The following is a 26,433-nucleotide window of genomic DNA, read 5'->3' on the forward strand; positions in this document are numbered from 1 at the left end:
GTTTGCACATTGGCCTGCTAAACCAGGGTTGTGAGCTCAATTCTTGAGGGGGCCATTTATGGATTTAGGTCAAAAATCTGTCTGGGGATAGGTTCCTCCTTCAAGCAGGGGGTTGGACTAGATGACCTCCTGAGGTCCCTTCCAACCCTCATAGTCTATGAAAACATTATATATTAGCCTGTAGCAACTCTGTTTAATTAAGGATCAGGGAAAGGAGAGAAATTCCTTAAACTTTATTGCAGCATGGACCACACCTTAGATGGCTTGAGGGCATTTCCCTTCCCACTTTGGATCTCACAGACCACCAGCCCTTCCATCCACAATCAGATAATATCCCTCTGGCAACTACAATTGCTTATATGGAAAAGTAACATTAGGAAAGTATTTTTTATATTTTTGGCTTACTTTAATGACAATTCCTGGAAACAAAGAGGAGAGGCTGCACTGTATGACTACTTAGCTCTCCACAGACAATGAGGGCTTTGGAGTAAGATCATGGACTTCAAGGTATTCAGAAACTCATAAAGGACATGTCTACACACCAACAAAAAACCCGTAGCTGGCCCATTCCAGCTGACTCCGGCTCATGGGCTTGGGCTGCAGGGCTATTTCACTGCTGGGTAGACTTCCAGGCTCAGGCTGGAAGGGTCACAGAGCTCAGGCTCCAGCCCAAGACCGAAGTCCACTCAGCAATGAAACAGCCCCGCAGCCTGAGTCAGCAGGCATGTGCCAGCTGCAGGTGTTTCTTTGCAGTGTAGACATACCCAAAGTAATTTTGCAAACTGTCTATGAAGAGTTTGGATTCGTTTTCAGCAGTCTATGCCTCTGTTTTGTTGATCCTGTAACTAGGTGTGCACACTGGGGAGCTGCACACATAAGGTAAGTGTGCAGAAAAGCACAACGGTGTGCATTTAGCTTTGAAAGTATAGCTTAATAAAACTTAAACAAGCATTAGGACTGAAATTAGCATTGTAAGGATGGAATGTGGTGAACTTTGGGCCATTTAATCGGTATGAGTGTAGATCCATTAACTACCCCAAATTGTTCTCAAAAGGCCAAGTCATGGTGTTTTCAGCTACTCGCTCAATGACATGCTGGAGTTACACGGGCCCCCCTGTTTAATGGCTCTGCCTATGCCCTCCCCTCAACTGAGGGGCAACGAGGGTATAAGTAATGCAGAATGTCTTGCATGAACACACTCTCAACATCTGGAAGAATTTCCCCCTGAACGAGTCAGCAGAAAGTTGCATTTGATGAAGGAACATAGGGAACTTCTGATGACAGAGAACGGGGGAGAGGGAGTGCCATCATCTAATGACAAGGCATTTTTCACCCCACAACTATTTACTAAATATTTTCCAGGATGCAGATAGTGCATGGGGGGAGGGGGGTAAGGTAGCTAGAAAAGTCTAATTTTTTTCTAAGCTTGTTCACTTACACAAAAGAAGCAGCACATGTGCTTTGCTTAAATGGCACCTTTTACTTCCCTCATTGGCTTAAGTGGGAGTATTTAAATATACAAATTAACCCTGTAAAACAAATTCCAACAAAATATTTTTGATACATCTTCTCCTCCCCCAAACACTTATTTAAAAAACAGCATCAACGTGCATGTTAGACAAAAAGATCCAAGTCCATACAACAAGAGTCTCGGTCCATGACTTTGTTCATTCATTTTCTCCAGTAACAAAAAGGTGCACGTTTTTTTCAGACTGCAGCATTTGAGCAGCACGATCTACACCGACCACAGCAGCCAACTTCTGGGCATCATACTTTGAATAGAGAACGGTACAAGTCCAAGTAGCTTCCTCTCCACTGGCTGTGGCCATCAGCATATTACAAACCTCGCTGTAGAAATGGGGGTAGGTCGGTAACTCATAGAAAATGAGGTTTCTGATGCCCTTTATTAGGTATCTGCATTAGAGAAAAACACCATGGTCACAATATTGTATTCTGCAATCTGACTTCAGAAACTCTCCATTTACACTGCCCACCTATGAAAGTTACATATCCTTTGAGTCCCTGAGCTCTCCCAATTCCCTGACTTCAATTGGAGTTAAGTGCACTCAGCCTCTTCCATCATTGAGCTCTGCAAGTCCAATGCTACATCCACTGATGTCTGGGAGTCTTGCCACTGACTTAAACAGAAGCAGAATGAAGAGTTTAATCCTGCTAGGTACTGGGCACCTCCTGAAGAGTGCTGGGCACCATCAACTTCCACTGAACTCAAACTCTTTGGATTTAATCCTAACACAGTAAAACTTGGTCAAACTAAGGCCCCGGTACTGCAACAGGATTCACGTGGGCAGTGTACACCAGTGGTGTCCAAATTAAACCAGTGCAATTGAATTCAATGAGGTTGTACAAATCCATTCATATAGATCCCTTTTCTGGCTACGGGCTTACATTTAGATAATAGGTTTTTTTGGCTCTGTCTCCCCTCACATACACACACATGCATCACTGAAAGAAAATCCAAATCCCACTTTGCAATACATTAGGAATTACCAGAGGAGTATAATGTAGACTAGTTTAAGTGTCTGATCGCTTAAAATGCTTTCACTACGTCCAAGGATGTAACAACATCCAAAAGACTGTTGAAATCTTGGAACAATCTTATGTTTGTGCTAGTCAGAACAAAAACTGGTTAAGAACTGGGATTTCTGTTCCACAGAAAATTCCAACATTTCAAAAAAAGATTTTTTCTGAATCAGAACGAATAACCGAAATGTCATGCAAAAAGAAAATTAAAACTGATTCAGAATCATCAAAATGTTTTATTTTGATCAAAATTATGCAGTTATGTATGTAATAAAATATATGTAATAATAAATCTATTACATATTTCAATACAATGAAAGTTAAATGAAATTAATGGAAAACATTTTTACTTTTTTCCATTGAAAATTTCATCAAAATTGATATCAAATGTTGCACAGGAAGGTTTAGACTAAATAGCATTTGTCAACAGAAAACTATTCCATCAAAAAAAAAAACCAACTGATCAGCTGTAGTCAGGACAAAGCATGTTTTCTGAATGGCCTTGATTGATTTGTCACTTACACATCTGGACTTTTTTCCCCCCTTCTTTAAAATACAGCATTAACTTAGTTTTAATGCTTTTTCCTAGACTACAGTGGAGAGGAAGGGAGAAGAAACCAACTGAAATACCCAAGTGTATATATTAAAACCCAGAAAGAGTCACTCTGGGAAGCTGTCACACTGCCAGCCTAAGCAATCTACATGCTGTAAGAGTCACGGTATGGTTTATTGCACCCAACAGAGGACTTGAGAACTGGAAACTCCAGAGTTCTAAACCTTTGCTACAATTTCCTTCAGGGGGCCTTGGGCAAGTCCTTTAATCTCCCTGCTTCAGTTTCCCAAATGCGCAACATGTAAATAATCGTTCTCTCTCTGCCACACAGGGAACTTATGGAGAATGAGTGAATAGTTGCAAAGCACTTTAAAGATGCAGGGCCAAATTCTGACCTTGATGTAAGTCAACTCCACCTCTGTTCACTTTGGCCCCTAAAATGCCAAGTATCACCATTTCAAGAGTTACTTAGAATATGGGTTTAACCAGAAACACTATATTCTAAAGGGGCAAGAAGGCTAGAGTTGGTGGGAGGGGAGAGAGAATGCTCAAACCAACAACAACAAAAATCAACACAGTCTGCTGGATGATCTGTATTACTCAAAATAGCAAGACCCTTATACTCAGCTGATGGATGCTGAAGAGATGGCTCTGCAATACTGTAAAATGCAAAGGACACAGGATGTGAGTGTTTCAGGTCAATTTATGGGCATAAACCTTATGTTTTCACAGCTTTTTTTTTTTTTAAGATGAGATTTTCAAGCTAGTCTACATCCTGCTGTACAGAGTCTGGAGATTCACATGGGGACATTCTTCCTGAGGCAATGCTGGGGAGCACTGAGCAGCTGTAGGTGCTCTTCTGAATGTAACTTAGCAGAGACCCTGACCCTGACATGTGCTCAATAAGGAACCTATAACTTTTACGCAAGGTCAGTTTCATCAGCCTCTGGGCTCCTAGCAGAATCCCACTTTTGTAATTTCAGGTTGCCTAATTAAATTCCACAAACGGTTTCAAGTAGAAAACTTATTATGGCCCCCTAAAAATTCTCTTAGTGGTGCTGCTGTCACGGCACAAATTCCAAGTTCCTTTCCAGAGGTGAAAGGAATTATCCCAACGCAGATGCAGACTGTGATGAAAGGTACTATTAGGCCAATTCTGGATGGCGTTGAGTTCCTGCAGATGTCCGTGGGAGTTGGGTGCATTTACCAACTCCCAGCATTGAGCCCTATACGGTATTTAATGTATTATTAAATATTTAGGGGGATACTAGCAATTTTTGTTTGTGTTAATATTTCATGAGGCTCCTATATCAATCTAAGAAGGATTCCCCCAACAGGTTACATGAACCAGACCCCCACCACCCATCTGTTACAGCTAGTATGAGGCTAGCATGCTCCCATGGGGCCAGACTTTGCCTTCAGATTTCCATATGTGCCTCTCAAAGCAGAATCTGGGCCAGGGCTTACCTTTTGTAAAAGTGGAAGCGTTCAGTGAAAATTAAGAACTGCTTCTCTCCTTTGAGGAAGAATTGTCTTGCTCTAGAGATACCAGATTTTTTGGTGTATTCACAGATGTGTGTAAAATTCAGCTCTTCCTTCTTGAAGTAATTTCGAAGACGCACATAGTCGAAATATGATGGAATGTAAATGAGTGTATGTGACATGATTGCATCACGATACTCAGGCAAAACTTTGTCAATGAAGAACTGAAACCTGGGTTAAGAAAATGCACACGAATATTATCCTGAGTCAATATGCATCTTTCCAACATGTAAATGAGCCTTCTTAAGAATGGGGGGAGAGAACCCTTACAAAACAAACAAAAAAGAACATCAACCTCCTCCCCTCAATAAACCCCACATAACCTCCAAACATTATTATTCTGTGTCACAGTCAAGAAAATCTTTAAACTGACCAATGTTTCCAGACTTGAGAAGGGCTAAACACAAAGGTACATCAGTGCAAGGATTCTATGATGTTGATTGTAATCTTTAAAAAAAAAAAAATAGGGGGAGAGAGGACTAGGGGAGAGGAAAGTACCAGTTCATTTATTTGACTGTGCAGTGTCTAACCCACATCTGATGAGCAATAGGAGCACATATTACTATTTACTATCTCATTATTTTTAGGCACACCAGCCCTGTGGGGCATAGAGTGCACTATACTGGACTAAGCACAACATTTGAAGCTGCAGGCACTGGGGCATAGCAGAATGGTGTGGGTGACAGATTACCTTGCATCTATTACAGAAACAGAACTTTCAGCTTCCAGCCTTCGGAAGACATGAGGAAGTTGTACCACAACACGGCTAATGGAGCCAATCAAGGGTATGTTCCTTACAGCTACCTGCAGGAGGTAAGTCAAACAGTTAGAGAAGCAGTGAAACATAAATGGCATTTAAAAAGCCTTCACATTCTAATCAGTTTTCAGTTAATGACATACTCCTTCAGGCAACAAACGAAGCTGTTTTGAACAAGCCAGAGAACTACTGCCAGCACTACTTCCACACAGTATCTGAGTAACTATACATGCCATGCTTTTATGACAGTGGTTCCCAAATGTGTTCTGCCACTTGTGCAGGGAAAGCCCCTGGCAGGCCGGGCCGGTTTGTGTACCTGCTGCATCCACAGGTTTGGCCAATGGCAGCGCCCAGTGGCCGCTGTTCACTGCTCCAGGCCAACGGGAGCTGCTGGAAGTGGTGCAGGCTGAGGGACGTACTGGCCACTGCTTCCAGCGGCTCCCATTGGCCTGGAGCAGCAAACCGCAGCCACTGGGTGCCACAATCGGCTGAACCTGTGGACGCGGCAGGTAAACAAACCAGCCCGGACCGCCAGGGGCTTTCCCTGCACAAGCGGCGGAACAAGTTTGGGAACCACTGTCCTAGGAGGATACGGGAGTGGAAACTAACTCACTGCTTTCTGTATGCCTTTTGCTCATCTTGGACAATGAAACCTGTCTGGTCATTTTCACTTTCTGATTCTCATGGATTAGTATAATGCTGCAGTGTTCGGCTTGCAAGCAAGTTAGAGGGAATGTAACTTGTAAACAAAAATTCCACTGAAACACACACACACACCCCAAAAAACCCCAAACCCCCAAAACTCTAATAGCAAGGTGTATAAGATTCAATACAAAACCAATCCCTAAAATTTGACCTGAAACTTTGTCACATCAGGAATCTGTGTAATGACTCTGTTTGCACAGTGCCTAGCATTCATAGACTTTAAGGTGAGAAGGGACCACTATGAACTTCTAGTCTGACCTACACACACACACAATAGGGTCCTTTCTTGGCTGGCTCTTAGGCACTGCCATAATAAACTCATTAAATAAAAAAAAATCTAATAGATCAAATAAAATTGCAATGGAATCTCTGGGGATAAGAATGGTTGCTTAAGGTAACAGTTTGCCATTAGAGATAGTTCTTAACGCAGGCTGCATTGTCGTGTAGATTAAAAACTGATGTGTGTTATATGAACTATTGGCACATGCACAAACAATAAGAATTTCTATTGCTGTTTCTTCATGTTGAAGATTAACATGGCATCTTGTCAGAGGATGGCTGGCCCTTCTAAAGGGAGATAGGTCACAGTCCACTGTGATGGCAGATTATTGGCCTCCACAATGAAGAAACTGAACTGTCACCTGACCGACAGCCACGTGACTAAACCAGGCCTCCAGGGCCTGGCCTCTAAGGAGGCCAGAAAAACAAATGCCCATGGATAGCCAAAGAGGCTTGGGGACGGTCTGCAGAGTGAAGCTGCAAGATGAGAGATTCTCCTGCAGTGGTCCATAAGGAAGGGAGTTGCGGTTGAGCAGAAACTCCCAGCTGTAGGTTTAGTTTTCCTTTTGGAGAGAAGACAAAGAAGGCAGGATCAACCTTGTGTCTTCTCCAGAGGCACAGAGAACCATCAGAGGCAACACCTCAGGGATGAGGGGCTGGGCCCAGCTTAAGATGGGGTAGAAGAATTTGTGTTTATTTTGAACTTTATGTTAATAAAACCAAACCCAAAGAAGGGCTGCCACCAGACTCATTAAAGGTGCTTGGTGGGGTGTGTGTGGGGGGTGGAATTAGAGTTATTGAGGAATCAAGAGGGGAAACTGAGGTAGGGTGCAGCAAAGCAACTCCTGCCACAAGAGGACACGTAGGCAGCAACTGATCCTGTTACCCCGTTACCTCCAAAATCTAAGATAGTTATCGGCCTGTCCGTGAACTCACCTGCCCTCTGTAATTGAAGCAGTTTTTATTGAAGATAGAGTTAATCTGGGGATCTTGAAGAGCACTAAACAGTAGCGTTTGACGATAATACTTTGACCAGTTATTCAGATTCTGCATGCGCACTCGTGAAAAATCTACACCATGGGACTCCAAAGAAAGGAGGTTGAGGTGGTTCATCAGGTGCTTTAAACAGAGAGAAATAGATGTATGTAACCTTAGACCACGAACACACATTTGACAAGTAAGTTAACTGCACTGTGAAAGTGAGTGGAAATGAACAAGTCAGCCCGCAACATAACAGACTAGCAGGCTCCCAAAACACAGCTTTCTGGATCCTGCTCACTCATCAGATGAACAGTAATTTACTACATTTCTTTCTATAGGACCTAATTAGAATTCATTAGCTCCTCAGACTTTAGAAGCTTAAAGTGAGGTAGATTTCAATCTTGGTATGGCCCCAGCTCCTGATTTCTTCCCCATGTGGGGCCAGTTCCAGAAACTCTAGACCTAATCAATAAAGCCAAAGTGGAACCCGCATAGCACTCAGTGAGAGTTATGAACACAGATGGTGAATTCATCCCTCTGGAGAGAAGACTGCACCAGGCTTCTGTGCCACATCAGTGAATTTCACTCGGAGAAACTTCTGGATTGGTATCAATGAATGCATTTTTGTTAATATTTAGTTTTATGCTTTTTTCCCCATGGGACAGGTTACATAAAAAAAGACACTCTCCAAGCTCACTTTTGAAAGCACCGTTAACAGGAATTTATACCTGGGCACCTTAGTAGGGTGTTTCAATCCAGCAGTCTCATGGAAATCAGCTTTGGTTTAATACACTGAACAATGTATTTTTTTTCCTGAAAGATACAGAGCTTAGATTTTAAGTAGTAATTCAAAGAGTGTTTATAAATTACCTAAATTCGGCAACTGTCAGGATGCTAACCAACCTAAGCCAAACTCCAAGGCAGGCAGAAAGCAACTTCCTTCCCAAGTTCTACACATAGTTACAATCAGATACAGTATTCTACTTCATTTTCTGACCTGAAATGTTGTATAATGTTATTGTAAGCTGTCATACAGCTGCTATGTTCCCTCCCAGAAGTGAGTGAAGCAATCCCTGTTATCTTCCTCATAGGATTGTTCCAAGATTTAATCAACAGTTGTGAAAGTCTTCACAGAACTTTAGATAAAATGTGCTACAGAAATGCCAAATACTGAGACCTACAGAGTAAAAGTGCTGAGTATTACTGAAATACAAGGAGTGTCATAGGCCTAGCACACTTCAGCATACATCTGTCATTCCAGGACAAGATTACTTTTATAATGGGAAAATATTAGTGAGATGAAACATTATTAAGTGGAAGGCACAGAGAGAGAGAATGAAAATTTGACAGAGTTTATTGCTAGGGATGAATTATACCACTAGTTAGACATAATATAGCATGTCAAACAAATAAAGTAATATGGGGTGAAAAAAACCTACCAGAATATGCTCCCAATTCTGCATCAGGTAAACATCTGCTTGATCAATTATAAGAATTTCTATCGATGAGAGGAAATCAAAATCTCTCTTCTTCTCCCCCTCTGCCCCAATAATGGTCCTCAAGCCAAGGGGAGAGGCAATGATGATATCAGAAGAGTAAAATGGTGCATATAATCGCATACTCTTTTGAAGAATAGCAACCCCTGTGCAATAAAAAACAAACATCAGTATTTTCTTGGTATGTTTGACTTTTTGATCACTGTACTTCCTTTCTCCCCACCCCAAAGGTTCACGCAATGAAAAAAACCCACACAATTCCCTCTCCTTCTCCCCCACCCCCACAGTTTATATCCTTCTCCTTTAAATCTTGTTGCAATCATTATCTTACTCTGTCCAAGGAGGACTGCATGGAGCACCTTTAAAAATATATCAATACCATTCAGAGATCCATAGGTTACTAAAACGCAACACTCCCCTCCTTCATAAAGGCAGGATGACCCATTCTGCTCTCAATTCCATCAGTGCCAGTTTGGAGTAACTTTTATGGACACTGGTTCTACACTAGCAGGATACATCAGGCACGCTGGGCTGAACTAGGTAATGTTTCTTGTGTACAAAATGAGTTAGTTATCCAGGTCATGACTACATCATTGACAGCATTCGGGCCCACAGCTTTCTGTGCCCAAGTTAGAAACTTTGGGTAGAATTCCTGACTTAGCGGCAAAACTCCCACTGTTCAACAGGGCCAGGGTTTCATCTTTTGTATGTTTTGGTTAAATAAAAATAATTTTAAAAACTCCTCACTGGGAATCAAGCCAATGAAATAAACTACCAGAGGGCATAAACACACAAGACAGAGTTACACTTTAATGTAACAAAAACATTGACAATTTTTTTTTTAATTAAAAGAAAAAATAATGAACTAGTAGAGTTTAAAATGCATTTTAGTGCCTGGAAAACATGGTGATGGATGCCATCATAATGCTGCTGCAAGATGACAGATGACAATTTCCTCTCCTCACAGTAGTAGGTGAATCAGACAGGTTTCTGCATGGGATGGGATGTTGAAGAGAGTGATTTCGCTGCAGAAAGCAGTGTAACTCAGTAAATCACAGCTATTCACTGGTGAAGGGGGGAAAATGCTTACATTTCCCACAACATTATCAAATATCTTTGAAGGCCAATTTATCTTTCAAGGGACAATAATTTTAAGAGCCTCTTCTTCTCTGTCTAGATAAGTTTGAACAACCATCTATTCCTCATGGCATCAAGCCACAAGCTAATTCTCTGCATACCAAGCCAGTGTGAAATTTCAATTTATTAAACAGTCTTGACATTTTCTGCTCAACTAGTATTCATACTCACTGCCCATCCTTTGCATGCATGAAAACTCTGCTGGAAAACATATGCAATATAGTCGAAAATTGCTTTGCTCATTACAGAATTTCTAATTTTCCTCAGGCCATTACTGATTAATAACTTCAGTGCAAACAAACTGCTTTAAAAACTAATCAGGAGAAACTACAGTCATTAGAGGTGGAAGCCATTAAACCAAGTCCATCTTTTCTCAATTGCAATGCGGATTCCCCCCAGCTCTCATAAAAGATACATTGGGTTTTAAAATTATATTAAACTTGATCTTAACCAAGAAGCAGAAAAAGATTTCATAATGTTACTTTACCAAAAAAGAATCTCGACCTGGGATGAAATTTTCAAGAGTACCTAAACTGCATTTTCAAGAGTGATTTAGGCACTTAGAAGCCTACGTTTCATTGGAAGTCAACAGAAATTAGGCTCCTAAGTCATTTAGGAAAACTGTATCCTTGCTCTTTAATTTTTAGAACTAAAATATTGATAAAATATTGATTTTATTACCTATCCTGAAATGGTCATCGATGTTGCCTGCAAACACAGCTTCATAATCTTCAGGTCTTTTCAGGTTGGGAGGTTTCTCATCTGGATCAGAACCAAACTCCCCTTTGAAGCGCTTTTTGTTACTTACATCTATTTGTTTTTTACTCCCTGACTCAAGGAGGCTGATGAAAATCTGCACCACCCGTAAGGCAGATTCACGGAAGGGCACCACTATCAGCACCTGTATGGACCAACACAATTACAAAAGGATAATGTCGCTCAGTAACAATGTCTTCCCTAGAGAAGAAGGGGATGCACATCACCCCATGAAGCACAAAAAATACAAAGAGGCCTGAATTTTATTTATTATTACACATAGTACCCATTACTGTGCCATCTGGATTAAAGGAAATATAGGTCCCTTGCAAACCAATTCCAAGCTAGAGGGTTGTGCCTGAGTGATGAAAGCCTGACTGAACAGATATGATTGGGTCCTGAAGCTGGCTCAGTGAAGTGCTTCAAAATGCACTTCCACTAAAACAGGCCTTAGCTGCCGGCTTCCAAACACCTTATTGCGAGTCAGCTATAAGTGACTCAACTGGAACTGGAAATGCAATGAGTAAATGTAGCCCCCTTTCCTGTGGGCAAAGAGGAACTGTTGGAAGTGGAACCTGTGAAGTTCTGCTGTACAACGGATGGGGCTGGATGCCCGGGTGCTTACCCCCAACCGTGGCCTGGAGCTCAGCTCTGCAAAGGGCACTCTGGTCATTAGCATGCAGGGCATGGAAAGGACATGGGCCACTGGCACCAGATGACTTGCCACTCTGAAGATCCTTCTATTCTCCCCACACAAGCCAGCAAAGCCCCGCACACAAATGGCTGGAGTAGCCTCTACACAAGCTTGGACTTGGTGCTGTATTTGGATCTAAGTTTGATTCTAGTAAAAAAACCCTCAAAATACCTAAATATTAATATCTAAATAAACTGATAGAAGAAAAAAACCCAAACCAGGTGTTTTTAAAAGGTGATCAGTCCACAATGTACCGTGACCATCCAACACTGGAACTTTTAAACCAGGCCACTTACACTTCTAGTGACAAATCAGTGCAAACTGAATCCAGCTGTCCATCAATCAGTTTATGGTGGCTTAGTGACATGTTCCTATCAAGAACATAATTTGATTGCAGGACAGCTCTAATCTGGGCCTCATCACCAATGAAAGAGAAAAGTGGCCTTATTAGAATATGAAGGGACTGGATCCCCGAGGGCCAATAGAGATAGATCCCAGCTGATTTTTAGTTGACATAGCAACAGAGTTATGTAATAATAGCAGAGGAATTCTGGTCCCAAGTTATGCTGCACCAGATACAAAGAATTCTGAAGCAAAGCGTGACCCACAATGACAGCAGCCCTTTAGAAATGGGGGGGAAGGGAGTGGGAACTCATAAGGCTTTGGCTGAAGAGTAGTGACTACACAGAACCATCTCCACTGGTCCTACGGGCAGCAAGTGATTTTCTGGGGCAGTCTGTGTAGATGTTGACCTCCAACTGCAGCAACAGTTTTAAAGGGAGATATGGAGGTTCTTTATTTGCTAGTGTAGCAGGAATGGAGACACACATCAATCTGTTACAGCACTAGAAAAACTCTTCCAACAGAGCAGGTCTCCTGGAATTAGTCTGCCTGCAAAACGTGCAAACTGAAGTTAGCCCTTCTCCCAGCCTATTTGCCCTTGCTGCTTACAGACAGCTTCAAGCCAACACGATCAGCCAGTGTGAAAAGACAAAAATTGGGAACGTGTCACAAGATATAAAGAGCTAGAGGATGATGCCAGGATAAACTACTATGACAATTGCATGGCAGGGTCAATTACCCAGCAAAAGATTATGCTAATGGAGTCCTCCCACCTTAGGTCTAGTGAGTCCTTGGTCCCTGAAATCATCATTATCAACTGTTGGCTTCTGATCTCTTCGTTTGGCATTATTGCTGAGAACCTGGGCATTTGCCTTCAGGACGTGATTCACTGCATGCAGACAGTAAGCATGACGAACTTCTTCCCCATTCCCTAAAGCAGTTCTTTCTGGGTAGAACAAGTCCTTGTACCGATTCATAATACAAAAGAGTTCCTTTTGTAACAGGGTAAACGGGTGTTTGTTCTGTTTAGTCAGTGTGGGTAAGAACTGGCTGTTCACTTTTGGCCAGGTGGATTCTAACGTCCTGTGAAGATGAAGCTGTTTCAGATCAGCTTCTTTATCTGGCTTAAAAGTTCTCGGCTGCTGTAACGAAGAAGAAAAAACTAACTGGCCCAACGTTGGCCACTGGGAAAAAAGAAAGAAAAAGAAAATCAAACATGATATTACTTAGCACCATACAGCTAAAATTATACATTGATATAGCGGTTATTTTAATAACATATATGAAACACTAGCCTCTCAAACTTGATACAAATTAAAAACCATTCTTCCTTCAACACGCACAATCTCTCAGGCTTAGTCTCATTAAAAGGTTTTATTAGCAAAGCTACTTGGGTTGAGGGTGAAAAAACCACACCTCTGATCAATGTAGCTATGCCAACAAAACCCTCTGTGTAGATGTAGCTTATGCTGATGGAAGTGGATTTCCATCAACACAGCCAACTTTGCTTGGGGAAGTGGTGTTCCTATATTTGCAAGAAAACTCCTTCTGTCAGTGTAGTCTGCATGTACTATGGGGCTATGCCAACACAGCAATGCTGATATAGTCTCAATAGTGTAAACATACCATTTACTTTCTTTACCACATGAAAAATAAGATCATTCATGTAAGCACTTTTTTAAGATCAAGGACCAAATTCAGAGGTGATGTAAATTACATGTTAGTTGCTGTGTCTTAGAGAGTTTAACCAGGAAGCATAAGCTAGTGTGATTTACATTCTGAAAGGCCAGAAGTGATGGGTGCAATAAAGGAAGCAACTAGCAGGGGCAAGTTAACCAGCTTCTTCAAGCCTCTCACCATGTAAGTTACACCCTTCTTTGTTCTCATGTGCACCCAATTTACCAATGTACATCACGCATCAGTTTACATTTCACCTCTGTATTTGTTCTCTGTCTTTACCTACGGCCACCCTTCAACAAATAAAATCATGGTCTACTGTAAGATTCTAATTAAACATCAGACTCCAGCCTAAATGAGGGTAAGCCAGTGTTATCAGGTGGATAAAAATACATGATTTAAAGAAACAAAGAAGGAAATTGCATTTTTAATGCAAATTAAGTAATTTTTCCTGTATAAGAAACCTATTTGAAATTATGACAATTTATGTTACAACCTAAATTTACTATAATCTATTACAATAATTTAAATTAAAGAAAAAATAATATTCAAGCAGTACATTTTTGTTGCCAAAATTTAAAAGACACTGATCTGGTGATCCTGTCTAAGCACCTGAACGACAGTTTGACAAAATACTCAGTCCAATTTTTGACTGCAGAAGCCTCTTCTGCAAGTGCAGAGAGAATATTTTCTTTATTTCAGTTTATTAAACTAGAAAAAGCAGAACATGAATAAAAAATGAAATGTGAATGGCTATCTATTAATTCTAAAGTTGTGAAGGATATGGTGACCAGAAATAATGAGTTCAATTCATTAACTACAGATATACTTCTTTTGTTTACTAAATCAGGTAGTTTTAAAATGCAAAACATTTTGATAAACTTAGTTTTTTTAATTTATGCATCCAGAACTTTTCAGGTTTTTTTTTTAGTTAAGTAATTAAAACTATTTTAAAATACTGTTTTGTAGATTTTTAAACTAAATTTTAATTTCCATTCAAATGCAGCTTGACACAAATCATGAATAAAAAAAATTGATCCACTGAATATGAAATTCATCATTCACTACTTTCTAACATAATAAAAATGTAAAAATTAAGAATCTATTCAGATATGTTAAGCTATGTAATTGCTTAAATAAATGTGTATAGATAGAGTATATTCTTTTACTACCAAAAAAAGGTATAAAATTATACCAATTCATGAGAATCAATGCAATACAAGATTAAAATTGATTATTCAAACCAAGATTTCTTGCTTGTTGATTAAAATCAGTGATTTAAAAATCAATCTACCCTCGTGTTGAATAACTGTGTGCTCGCTCTCTCTCTCTCTCTCTCTCTCTCTCTCCCCCTCTCTCTCTCTCTGTATATATGTTTTCATGGTGATGTAATCTACATGCCACTAGCAGTAGCATGTCATGGAAATGAGTAATAGGATACAGTAGTCCTATGACATGAATATCAAGATGTATCTCATGTGGTTCATTTTAGGACTAGTAGTTAGTCACTACTAGGAGTACAAAACTAATATAAATTGTTGAGCAAGATGACAAATGAGAAGGACCATCAAATTAGAATCTAAAATAGATTGCATACCCTTCTAGGCAAGGACTGTATCTATGTTTGGAAAGTATCTAGCACATTTTGAACGCTATGGCAATCCAAGTATTAAAAAATGATATTCATTTTCTAAAAGTATTTTCCATCTATCCAGCTTTGATTCCCATTACCAGGTTTTCTAAAACTACTGGGAGGACAGAGTTGACAGCTGCAGGTTACCTCTTGGATAATTTATCCAAGATGTTACTTGTGCTGGGCATCTTTAATTCACCCCCCCCCCCCCCGAGAACAGAACCCTTAGTGACAAATGACTGTATTTGAACAAGTAGATCGAAAAGCAGATCTATTAAGTGTGGCTTGTTGGTGTAGAGTAGGAGTCTTGCTTTAGATGCAAGAGATCCCAGATTCAAATCCTGAACAAGTCCAAGTTTTCAGGAGATCAGACTAGATGGTCCCTTCTGGTCTTAAATCTATGAAGTAACATCAAAGTGTCTGACTGGATGAATGAACCCTGTGGTAACAAGAAGTGTTCAGGTGCCCAGCATATCACAGGAGGTGCTTGCCTCCTCTCAGAATCAGGTCCTGCGGGACTAATCTTACCAACAGTCAACAACAAAATGTCTACTAATTTCAATAGTGCAGATTAGACCATAAAGGCCAGATGCTCAGTGGCTCCCAATTACTCCAGTTGAAGATCTGAGCTTAAATTTTGACTCCAGCTTTGAACTAGGCAAAAAGAAAAATCTAAACAACAATGCAGTCTGACTGAATGTTGACAAGAGTTCCAACAGTAATAAGTATTCAGAATCTATTTCAGTGCAGATACTGGAATTTTGGAATAGTAAAGCATACAAAAGGACTAATGTAAGATAAACACCAATTTCACTTAATGCAGGCACTGTTATAAGCTCATGATAGGGAAACAAACACATCATTACCTTCAGCTGAATTGTACTTTTAGAACGTGCTGAAATGTTCTCTATTTCTTTTTCTTCCAGTTCTTTGTTCATATGTTGCTTAAATGGATCTATTTAAACAACAAAAGCTATTCTTATTAAAACCGGAATCAAATTTCTGAACTGATTTGCAAGTTGAGTCATACATGATTTCTGAACCAGGTAACTCAGTTGCTAAAGCAAATGATTTTATAGCACTTGGAGGGAAGAGACATTTCACTTCTACAGAATGTCAAATACCCTGTATATGAACAAAACATAAAAAACAGCACCACACTGGAAACCGTGAAGCTTGAACTGCAAGACACATGTGAAGGGGGCAATACTGTTGCACATCACTTTGTATCTCACATCTTGCAACAAAAATAATGAGCTCATTTTCTTTTTCATAGAAAGCTCTGCCTGGGATAGGGTGCTTTTGATTAATTATGTCAATACCGTTCTAGTTATGGGAGAAAAACTTTTTTAAATATAATTTTTTTATTTATTTCTCTAAAAGGTGGTGAAGTCTCTGATTAGTCTAATCTCTCCCACGCTCCCAAACTGCTTCTGAGATCTTTAAAGGCCTGATATTCAATTAATTTAGGCAAGAAATTGCATAAACAGATCAGGTAGCTGTCCATACACTACAGCATGTACAATCATAGGCATAGTTTTTTAAAAATCAGGCCCCGATAATAACTGCATCACATGGGACTGCTCATTTCATAAGGAAAAATGCCTACTAGAGAGAATCCTAGTGCCAATGTCTTGAGGTTATCCAGCACTCAAAACTCACGGGGTTTTCTAAATTGTGGCAGCGCTGTGCATATCTTCCCAGTGATGCAACTGAAGAGAATATTACTTTAAAGTAAGACAGCCTCCCTGACTTGTTATACTGGTTCCAGCATTGGTTGGCCCAGGGAAAGTGAATGATTACCACCATTTTCAGGAAGTCACTGCTGGATAAGGACAGAAATTTGCTCCCTGACTGATGTACCCATATCTGTCGTTCCAGAGGACCCAGTTTGCCTCGTTTACCACAGGCTGAAAAGCAGCTTCCAGTCCACAATGTCACAAAGAAAAGAGACATCATTTATAGGCTGAACAATGCCACTGTGCCGAGTATGAATTTGAAAAGCTGGTAGTTCCTATTAAAATGCAATGCCCACAACATAAGCAATATTCCCCAGGGTAACAAGAATGAACAGTTTTTCCCATCGCATAGCCCTTTGATGCATCGACCCTAATGTAACAATAACCAAATTGCATCCCAGATTTAATATCAGCTGCTGTTGTAAGCTGACAAGCCAGTGTCACCAGGGATGCTGCAAATATAATTTCTCTCTTTTAAATTATGCCATCTAATATCAAAACCACATAGCATGAAACGTGAACAGAAATTCTGCAAATGCCAATGTGCAGTATGTTACTTTATCACGGAAAGGCCATACACATCACTGCACACCGTTATTTGCATTTTGCACGGCAGTGTGATTCAAACACTGGAATTTGGGTGGCACATCCCAGTTTGATTTAACGTTTAGGGAGAGATTCTCAGCTGTATCACTAACAAGCGCAGCACAGAACTCACAGATGTGAAGGCTTTGGTGTGAAGCCACCTTTGTGCCTTACCATTCCTGGGCTGCAGAGCTCCTGTCATAACTTAGCCAGTCCAAGTGCCAAGTGAATCCTCCTCCAGCTAGATACAGGGCTTTTAGGGCACTTTACACCATTCTGGCCCTTTTTCTTGGTGTAGAGGGGCCACAGCGGGAGTAAGAATCTCAGCCCGTTTCTTGAAATTTAGAAGTTGAGTACAGACAGCGTCTATGTTCTTAAACTTAGTCTAGTTTTGTTTTGGTTAGCTTGGGAGATGGGCTTTTCATTCATAGTATGCGTGTGGGTAAATTCAAGACTCTGTTCTCTCCTACCAGGAGTCACAATCACATCACTGTTAATGGGAGAATAAATAGATTCCCGAATCTGAAGACAATTTGTCTGTCCATATTACCAGGTGAGCTTACCTAGACACAACTGGCTTTCAAGTCCTCATAACGGGAACGTAACGTAAGAATTCAAAGGCTAGACAGCATGCCTTTAGGAGTTTGCAATCTTGCTGCATGTGGTTATTGTAAACAAGTGTAAACTGTCAAACTACAGAAGCCACACTAGAGAGAACTCACTACACAGTGTATTTTACCTTCTGAAACCATGACAGAAGAGCTACTCTCCCTCTCATCTGCATTGTAATCACCACTCCCCTCGTCCATGAAATTGGTTTCCAGGCTAAATTCAGATTCATGTTTCACATCGGTGAACTCTTCACTTGCTCCATGTTTTGGGTCACTAGAGGTATCTGCTCCATCGGGCTGCTCCTGGCCAAGCATCTGCTTTGCTGTGTCTTTAGCTGTGAAATATTGAAGAGAGAAATGGATTATGTTCTCCGAAAATAGTCACTCTATATGGACACCTGACTCTTGCTGGTTAGCTTCCAGGTATTATTTTAGCTACTGGTTATTTTTCCCAATATTCTATCCGAAAACAGAACCGGTTTGTGTTTTACAGTAACAAAGGCTCATATGCCAATTGCTGCACAATGGTCACTGATGCCCAAGGGATAAACCATATCTTTGCAGATGGGTGTTTTAGCTGCCAAACAACAACGCTATTTTAAATAGCTACAATTTTGTAAAGCTGCCATCTCTTTGCTAGAATTCTTCGCTAACCAACCTTGCAAACGAGGCTCTCTCCTTGTAAAGAAGGTTTCCTTCCATTTCAAATATTTTCTCCTCTAGAGGCAAATCCTGCCCTCTCCTCTGTGGCAGAAGCAGAACTAGGTGCTGAGGAGGGGAAACGGGCTGTACAGGTGGGGAGCATCCTCTGTCTGTCTTGGCAGAGTCCTGCTGCGTGAGGGTTCCAAGGGCTGGTGTATCCCCTGCTACATAGATCCATTAGCCATTACCCTTTCAGCATCGAGCTGCAGGAGCCATGGAAGCTCCTACTGCCTCAGGGCCAGAGCAGCAAAAAACAAAAGCAGCCCCCGCTCAACCCCTGCCAACAGAAACCCAGCGCGCAGTGCAGCCACTCTTGGATACAGAGGCTTTAATGAGTGTCGTAGTTTGTTTATACCTGCCAATTCAGCCATTCTTACCATACATTTGACAAACAAAAACTACCTTCTTCCTGGTCCTGCACATCATTCTCATCTTCTCCACCGGCTGTATGATCTCCATCTTCACCCTCCTGAGACCCTTCACTGCCTGTTTCTTCCTCATCACTTTCATCACCTTCTTCAGACTCATTTTCGTCATCTTCTTCATTGTTGGCATCTGGAACAGTCTTGAATGTGGCCAGTAGCTTGTGATACACGGAGACCTGTTCTGCTTCACTCTCTCCATCACTTTCTGCACTTGAGTGATCGGAATTCTCAGACTGAATGTGAAAATAGCGTTCCAGAACATACATATTATTCCTTCAGCATGTTAATTAGCATTCATCCTAACAGCATAGCAATTATTAGTGTGTATACATACACAAAGCAGCAGTATTTTATTTAATGCATGTGGTCAGCCCAAGGTCTCACATTTTAAGTTTTGCATTCCATGATTCTACTCTTGAACAGACCTATATCATTTAATTGCTTCTCCTTAAGGCCTGCAATTAAATTAGGACTCCCAGTTGAGATTCTGAAAGCGGCATTAGCCACATAACTCCCGTTAATTTCAGTAGAAGTTGTGTGGCTAAATCTGCTGGGTAGTTTTGAAAACCTCCGTCTCCAAGAACAGCTTCTTGTGATCAGTTGAGATTAAAAGAACTTCAAAGTGAAGTTAAAAGTTTTGGCATCAGAAATTTCAAGACAAAAATTGCTATGACTAAGAGACATCTACAGCATAGCTTATCAGTGCAATATTGTTTTCAGCTTTATAGGGATTGGCTTCATATTAATGAAACTTTGTTAGGGAATATGTTTATAAGTAGTAACGCACTGAGCATCTCTATAAGGAAAGTCTGTTTACACAGTACAAGATGACAGTTCTGACCATGTCAGAGCACTAAGCTTCTTTGGGAACAGATGAGTCTGGCCACTTGGACACAGAACTTTGACCTCTGGACTTTTAACTATGAAATCTAGTTCATCTAATTCTGTACTGACTTACTCTATACTCTGGACAAGCCCATTGAGTTAACACAGATTTTGACCCTGTCAGTCAAACCATGGTCAGAGGGAGGTCAGAATGTTTGTAGTCTCCACAAGCAATGAGTTCCATTAAAGTGGTGCAGGACACTCAAGAGAGCAACCCATATAGGAAGATACTTAGTGGAGATCTGCATCAATTTAGCTCGCTTGGTAATCAGTAAAAAGTCACCGCTCAGATCCATCTCCCACTGAAGAAACATCTGTCTTTCAACAAGGCAAACTTGGTCTCCAAAAGATTAAGTCAGCAAAAAGTCCCTTATAATGAGTACAGACCCTGGTGGACAGGCCAACCCTGAATCTCTAAGCAACAATCAGCATCCTAGCTGCTGTCTGCTATACCAGCCCAGCATGATTCTGCGCAACAATGTTTAGCTATGACTGCAAGTAAATTTCACACTGCAGCCAGCGCTACAAACACAGTATTACTATGCAGGAACACTGGCAAGCTTCGTGCTGAGAGTAAATTTTCCTTTTCAGCTCCTGGCACCTTTATGTGAGGGGCAGCAGAGATACTGTAAACAACAATATGAACCATCACTGAAGAAACAAACAACTAGCAAAAGAACCCAATCTCCACCCTAAAGTTTTGAAGCCTCCTCATCCATCTGAACAGAGATGATGGAGGGGATTCCCTTTTCCAGACCAAAACAAAATTAAAGCATGACAGATCTGGAGAAGTGGAACAAGCTTTAATGAAATTCCTTCACTCAGTGAAAATATACCGTTTAATTGGAGAATGAAAATCAAATTGCCTACACCATAATGGGCATTAATAAGATAAAGAGTTACAAGGGACACTCTCAGATTTAATATTATACTTATTATTAACACACCATTTTAAAAGTTTAATTTACTTTTCACCATTATTGCTAGGTGAAATGCAAAAATTCTATACTTAGCTTGGGTGACAAAAAGAGACTCATCAGTTTCTATTCAATTTCACTTCCTGGCTCTCCCTTCAGAGAAATGTTTAAAACCAAACAAAACTATTTTCAATGGATTTTTTTTAACTTCATTGACAGTATTCTGTAAGCAGGTTTTTACTTAAATTAAAATCTAGATTTAGCATCTAAATTAGCTTTATACTGTTTAATAATTCATATTAGTTTCATGACTATCTGCAGCAATACAAAGAGGGCTATAAAAATAGTAATAATGTATTACCAGCTCACAAATTTCAGTTGTTTCTTCTCTTCCAGAAACCCTGAAAAGACATTGTTGACATTTATTTTTCTTAATTATCTGACAGTTTCTCCACATAAACATAACAAAATGGTGGGGTGAGGGAAAGAAAACAATAAATATGAACCAAAAATAAGTCCTAATGTAATTAAAAGCCAACTTAAAGGAAAAGCTAAATACTACAGCATGGGCTGAGCCTTTAAGGGGAGCTGGGCTCAGCCTCACCTGTGCCTAGTACTCCATCTCCCAGGTGATGAGTATGGGTCAAGTGCCAAACATCACATAATGGTAACCAGGGCTTTGGAGCTGTGCTCCGGCTCCGCTCCAGCTCCAGGCAAAAACCTGCAGCTCCACTGTTCTGCGCTCCGCTCCAAAGCCCTGATGGTAACCCCAGGGGTAGGGCTTCCTATAAGAGTGAGCCTGCCGCTCTCAGAAGGAGGGCAACCAGGAGCTAGGGAAGACCTAAGAGGAGTCCTGAGTGTCTCAGAGCTCTGGGGAGCTGAGGACTGGCGCCCTGATACAAGGGTAAAAGAGAGAAAGACACACATGTATGTGTTAAGGGAGCAGAGAAGCATCTACAGCAGTGGTCCCCAACCTTTTTTGTCTGGTGGGCACCAGACGACGAGCCATGGAGGACCGTGGCGGCAGATGAGCATCCGCCGAAATTCCGCCGACAAGCGGCAAGTCAATAGGCGTCGCCGCCGAAATCCCGCCAAAAATCAGCAGCATTTCAGCGGCGACACCTCTGGATGACGCAGCTTGTTGGCGACATTTCGGCGGATGCTCATCCGCTGGCAAGTACACGGGCGACTTAGATGCCCCAGCGGGCGCCATGCCACCTCCGGGCACCACGCTGAGGACCCCTGATCTACAGGGTACCCTGCTTTCCATACCAGCCAGCCAGAAAGATTTGGCTAGATCTATCTAAAAGGGGGAGAAGTAAAATCTTTGAGGGAGTTAAGAGCCCAGGAGGGTTGAAGTGGACTGCTGAGCCTTGAAAATTCATGTGGGTGATTTTGGCTTGGAGTTAAACTATTATTTGATGTTTATGAACCAGACCCCAGAAGGGGAAAGTAATTCAAAGCACCTGTTGTGGTGGTTTGACTGGGGAAAGAGAGGATCTGAGGCAGTTGCAGAGTCTGACAGTGAATGAGGTAAAATCCTGTTATATTAAGTCTCTCATAAAAGCCATAATAACCAAGCATTCTGCTCTGTTGCTTCTGACAGGCAGATTCCCTAACAAACATTAACAATATGCCACCAATTTACTACAAGATTATTCAGCTAAACAAGTTTATACAACAAAGTTAACTGGGGCAAACTAGCATTTACAATACTAAGATAGGAGCAATGAAGTAATAGGGAACCACTTTTACTCTTGAAAAAACGAATGTACAGCACAAAGCCAAATGTACAACATACTGGCTACCAATTCCATTCCATACCAGTGAAGGATATCTTTATATTTAATCATGTGATGAATCAGTTGGGTTACGTGAGAGCCAAACAGTACAGTAACTCCTCGCTTAACGTTGTAGTTATGTTCCTGAAAAATGCTACTTTAAGTGAAAGGATGTTAAGCGAATCATGTCCCATCCAATCTGTAAAGTCCTTTCAAAGAGGTGGTTTTGTGGATTTGAACGGGATGGAGTGCTGAGCAGTGTCTGGGAAACACAATGGGCTGACAGGAAAACAGTGCAGCTAACATCAGGAGTCTGTGAAAACTTGAAAGAGCCTAAGGCCCCAACATTTTGCATTTGACTCTGGACTGTAGCCTTTGAGCCCGACCTCAGCCTGCCCTGTTAAGAGGTGGTTAAGTGTTTCCCTTCTTGTCTCAATGCTAACTAGCCAGTTGGAAGAAGTGAGTGCATATTATAGAGGGGATGGAAGGGGGAGGATATGAATATGGGAAGGAAGGGAAGAGCAGCTTCATTTCTCCAATTCACAAGCATAACTCTTTGGCCAGATAGCTCAATTCACAAACCTGTGAAGAAGCAAAGCCTAAGTTAATACTGTAATATACTATACTACATTTGCATGAGCCCTTTTCACCACACAGTCTCAAAGTCCACCACAAACTATACACAACACCTTTTAAATGTAGCCTCCTCTGGGGTGAGAGTTTGAGCATTGGCCTGCTAAACCCAGGGTTGTGAGTTCAATCCTTGAGGGGGCCCTTTAGGGAACTGGGGTAAAAATCTGTCTGGGGATTAGTCCTGCTTTGAGCAGGGGGTTGGACTAGATGACCTCCTGAGGTCCCTTCCAACCCTGATATTCTATGAAATCTATTAATCCAATTTCCCCATAAGAATTAATGTAAATGGGGTGGGTGAGGTTCCAGGGAAATTTTTTTCACCAGACAAAAGACTATATTATATATACACACATATACACAGTATAAGTTTTAAACAAACAATTTAATACTGTACACAGCAGCAGGGGGTTGGACTAACTGACCTCCTGAGGTCCCTTCCAAACCTGATATTCTATGATTCTATGATGCTTGGTTGAGGTGGTGAAGTCAGAAGGTGGGATATTTCCCAGAGAACGCCTTGCTGCTAAATGATGAACTAGCACTCGGCTGAGCCTTCAAGGGTTAACATGTTGTTAATGTAACCTCATACTCTACAAGGCAGCAAGAATGGAGGGAGGGGAGACAGCATGGCAGAGAGAGACAGAGACACACACCCTGTGATGAGAGAGAGAGAGACACACACACACACGTACATTGCCCCTTTAAGTACACTGACCCCACTCTAAGTACACTGCCTTTTAAAGTAGATCAGCAAGTTGAGACAGCAGCTGCTGCCAGCAAGCTCCGTCTGTCCTGAGCCCTGTTGTTGTGTCCCCTGCTCTGTGGAGAGGGGGTATAGGAGCGGGGGGCAGGAGCGGCGGGAGAGGGACACCCTGACATTAGCACCCCTCTTTTTCCCCCTTTGCACAGCAAGCAGGAGGCTCCTGGGAGCAGTTCCAAGGCAGAGGGCAAGAGCAGCACAGGGCAGTGGGGGGAGGGACAGCTGAAGTCCCCAGCAATTGATAGCCTGGTGGGCTACTGCTGCACTGGAAACTTAGGGGAGCTGAGAGGGGGGCTGCCAGTCCACCCTGGTTCCAAGCCCCTACCAGCTAGCTCCAAGGGGCTGCTCTTCCTGCAAGCAGTGGACAAAGTGGGCAGCTGTCAAACGTTATAAGGGAGCATTGCGCAACTTTAAACTAGCACATTCTCTAATTGATCAGCAATGTAACAACATAAACTGGACTAAACATTCAAACTATACCTGTCCCTGCATGGGACAGTAACAGCATGTAGAGCATCATAGGAACATACACCTCTACCCCGATATAACGCTGTCTTCGGGAGCCAAAAAATCTTATTGCGTTATAGGTGAAACCGCGTTATATCGAACTTGCTTTGATCCACCGGAGTGTGCAGCCCCACTCCCCCGGAGCGCTGCTTTACCACGTTATATCCGAATTCGTGTTATATCAGGTCACGTTATATCGGGGTAGAGGTGTATCTATTATGGGCTCCCAGTCAGACCTGCATGGTCTCACACATTTGAAGGGACAGTCTCTAACCTGAATAAGGGTGGTTCTAGGGGGACAACAGCCCTCAGCACATCTCCCAGGTGCACAGCTGGCCACACAACCTGCTGTCCCCACAAGTTTCTAAGACTCCTGATCTCCATGTGACACTTCATAATATTCACACTGAGCAGCTAAGTCCCACTTTGAATTTTCCACTTGTTAAGATGCTGCCAGGGTGAATGGAGTTCTCCCCCCGCCAAGAGAAAATTAAATTAAATCCACCAAGCCTCTTACTGTGCACAGGACACTCAAAAATTAGGTTTAGTACTACCTGGGGGAGGGGACAGCTTTAATAATATGGCATCTGGATAGATAGGCACTTGTCAGGTGAAGATCTAAACCAGGGGTTCTCAGTCTTTTTCTTTCTGAACCTCCCACCCCCCACGTGCTATAACAACTCCATGACTCAGCTGTGCCACAACAACAGTTTCTCTGCATATAAAAACCAGGGCCAGTGGTTTTCAGTCTTTTTCAGAGAGAGACTCACGATCTTTTTAAGTCGGCCCCTTCCAACCCCACCGCCCCCGACAACTTGCCGGCCAGCAGCCTCCGGCACCGCCGTGTCCCCGGGGAGCCCAGGGCCCGGCTGCCAACTCTCCTCCCGCCCTCCCAGCAGCAGGCGGGGCTGGGCCGCCCCGGCCGGGAGCAGCGGGAGCAGTGTAAGCTCGGGGCGATCGCTGCTGCTGCTGCTGCGGACACCTCGTTACTTCCCGCTTCTCGGCGCAGGGAGCCGCTCGGCTCTTCCAGCCTCCGCCCATTCCTGCCTCGGCTCTTTCCGGGCAAATCCTACGCTGCCAGCGATGGGCTGCCCCAGCGCCGGGCCCGGGGGGGGAATCAGGCTAAAGGTCCCCCCGGGGCTCTTCGCGGAGCGGGTGCAAAGCCGACGGGAGAAGGGGCCGTTTCCCAGCCGCACAGGCGGCTCTGGGGAGTCCCGCGGCCAGGAGCCCAGCGCAGGCCGGGCTGCCCGGGGGCAGCGGGGCCACGAGATCACATCGCCCCCGGGCCCGCTCACTTGTCGTAGAACGGATGCGCCTCCCCGAACTCCTTGAGATGCTTTTTCTGCTTCTTGCTCAAGCTGCCGACCAGCTGGTGCTGCCTGGGGCGCTTCCTTCTCCCCATGGCGATGTTGTTCTTCCCGCACCCACGTGGGTCCGCTCCCTGGCGCTTTACGGTCAGCCGTAAACCCTCCCTGTCTCGCAAATCGCTCCCGAAGTGCGGTACCAAAGTGGGTGGGGATTGATTGACTCGGGCCCCTGCCCGGGCGGGCCTCCGGCGAGGTTCGGCTGCGGCACGTGGAAAGCTGGAGAGCAGCAGTTCTGTGCACCTGTCTCTCTATGGTATTTACATCCTGGCCCCATCGGCCATGGTATCTAAGTATAAGCCATGGTGCATGCAGCGCGATGTTTAATCTGTTCTACACTCTCTTCATCAGACTCAGTAATTCTCCTGCAGCTAACACATAGTCAATGCAGTTGCTCCACACATTAATAGCAGCTCCTGTGCTGTCTTCCC

General features: G+C 42.5%; 1 protein-coding gene across 1 annotated transcript; it reads right to left on the minus strand.

Annotated features, from left to right (window-relative positions):
- Nucleotides 1–245: 245 nt before the first annotated feature.
- UTP25 (UTP25 small subunit processor component) lies at nucleotides 246–26,124 on the minus strand. Its single transcript, XM_045011473.1, has 12 exons — nucleotides 25,934–26,124; nucleotides 21,319–21,358; nucleotides 19,133–19,388; nucleotides 18,157–18,363; nucleotides 15,960–16,048; nucleotides 12,557–12,967; nucleotides 10,673–10,892; nucleotides 8,798–9,000; nucleotides 7,314–7,496; nucleotides 5,328–5,440; nucleotides 4,562–4,807; nucleotides 246–1,914 (listed from the first exon to the last, which is right to left on the minus strand). Exons 1-12 carry the CDS (start codon nucleotides 26,038–26,040, stop codon nucleotides 1,668–1,670), a joined length of 2,322 nt encoding a protein of 773 aa, XP_044867408.1. The 5' UTR covers nucleotides 26,041–26,124; the 3' UTR covers nucleotides 246–1,667.
- Nucleotides 26,125–26,433: the final 309 nt, after the last annotated feature.

This window comes from Mauremys mutica, chromosome 3, assembly GCF_020497125.1.
Source record: "Mauremys mutica isolate MM-2020 ecotype Southern chromosome 3, ASM2049712v1, whole genome shotgun sequence".
NCBI classification, from domain to species: Eukaryota; Metazoa; Chordata; order Testudines; family Geoemydidae; genus Mauremys; species Mauremys mutica.

Bases quoted from the DNA above. Each gene is read 5' to 3' on its own strand.
- UTP25 (XM_045011473.1), bottom strand. From the start codon at position 26,040: ATGGGGAGAAGGAAGCGCCCCAGGCAGCACCAGCTGGTCGGCAGCTTG. The intron at 5,441-7,313 runs GTGAGTTCACGG...TACCTCCTGCAG, and splicing joins GCTTCAATTACAGAGGGCAG to GTAGCTGTAAGGAACATACC. The intron at 4,808-5,327 runs GTAATCTGTCAC...TTCTTAACCCAG, and splicing joins GTTTCTGTAATAGATGCAAG to GTTTCAGTTCTTCATTGACA.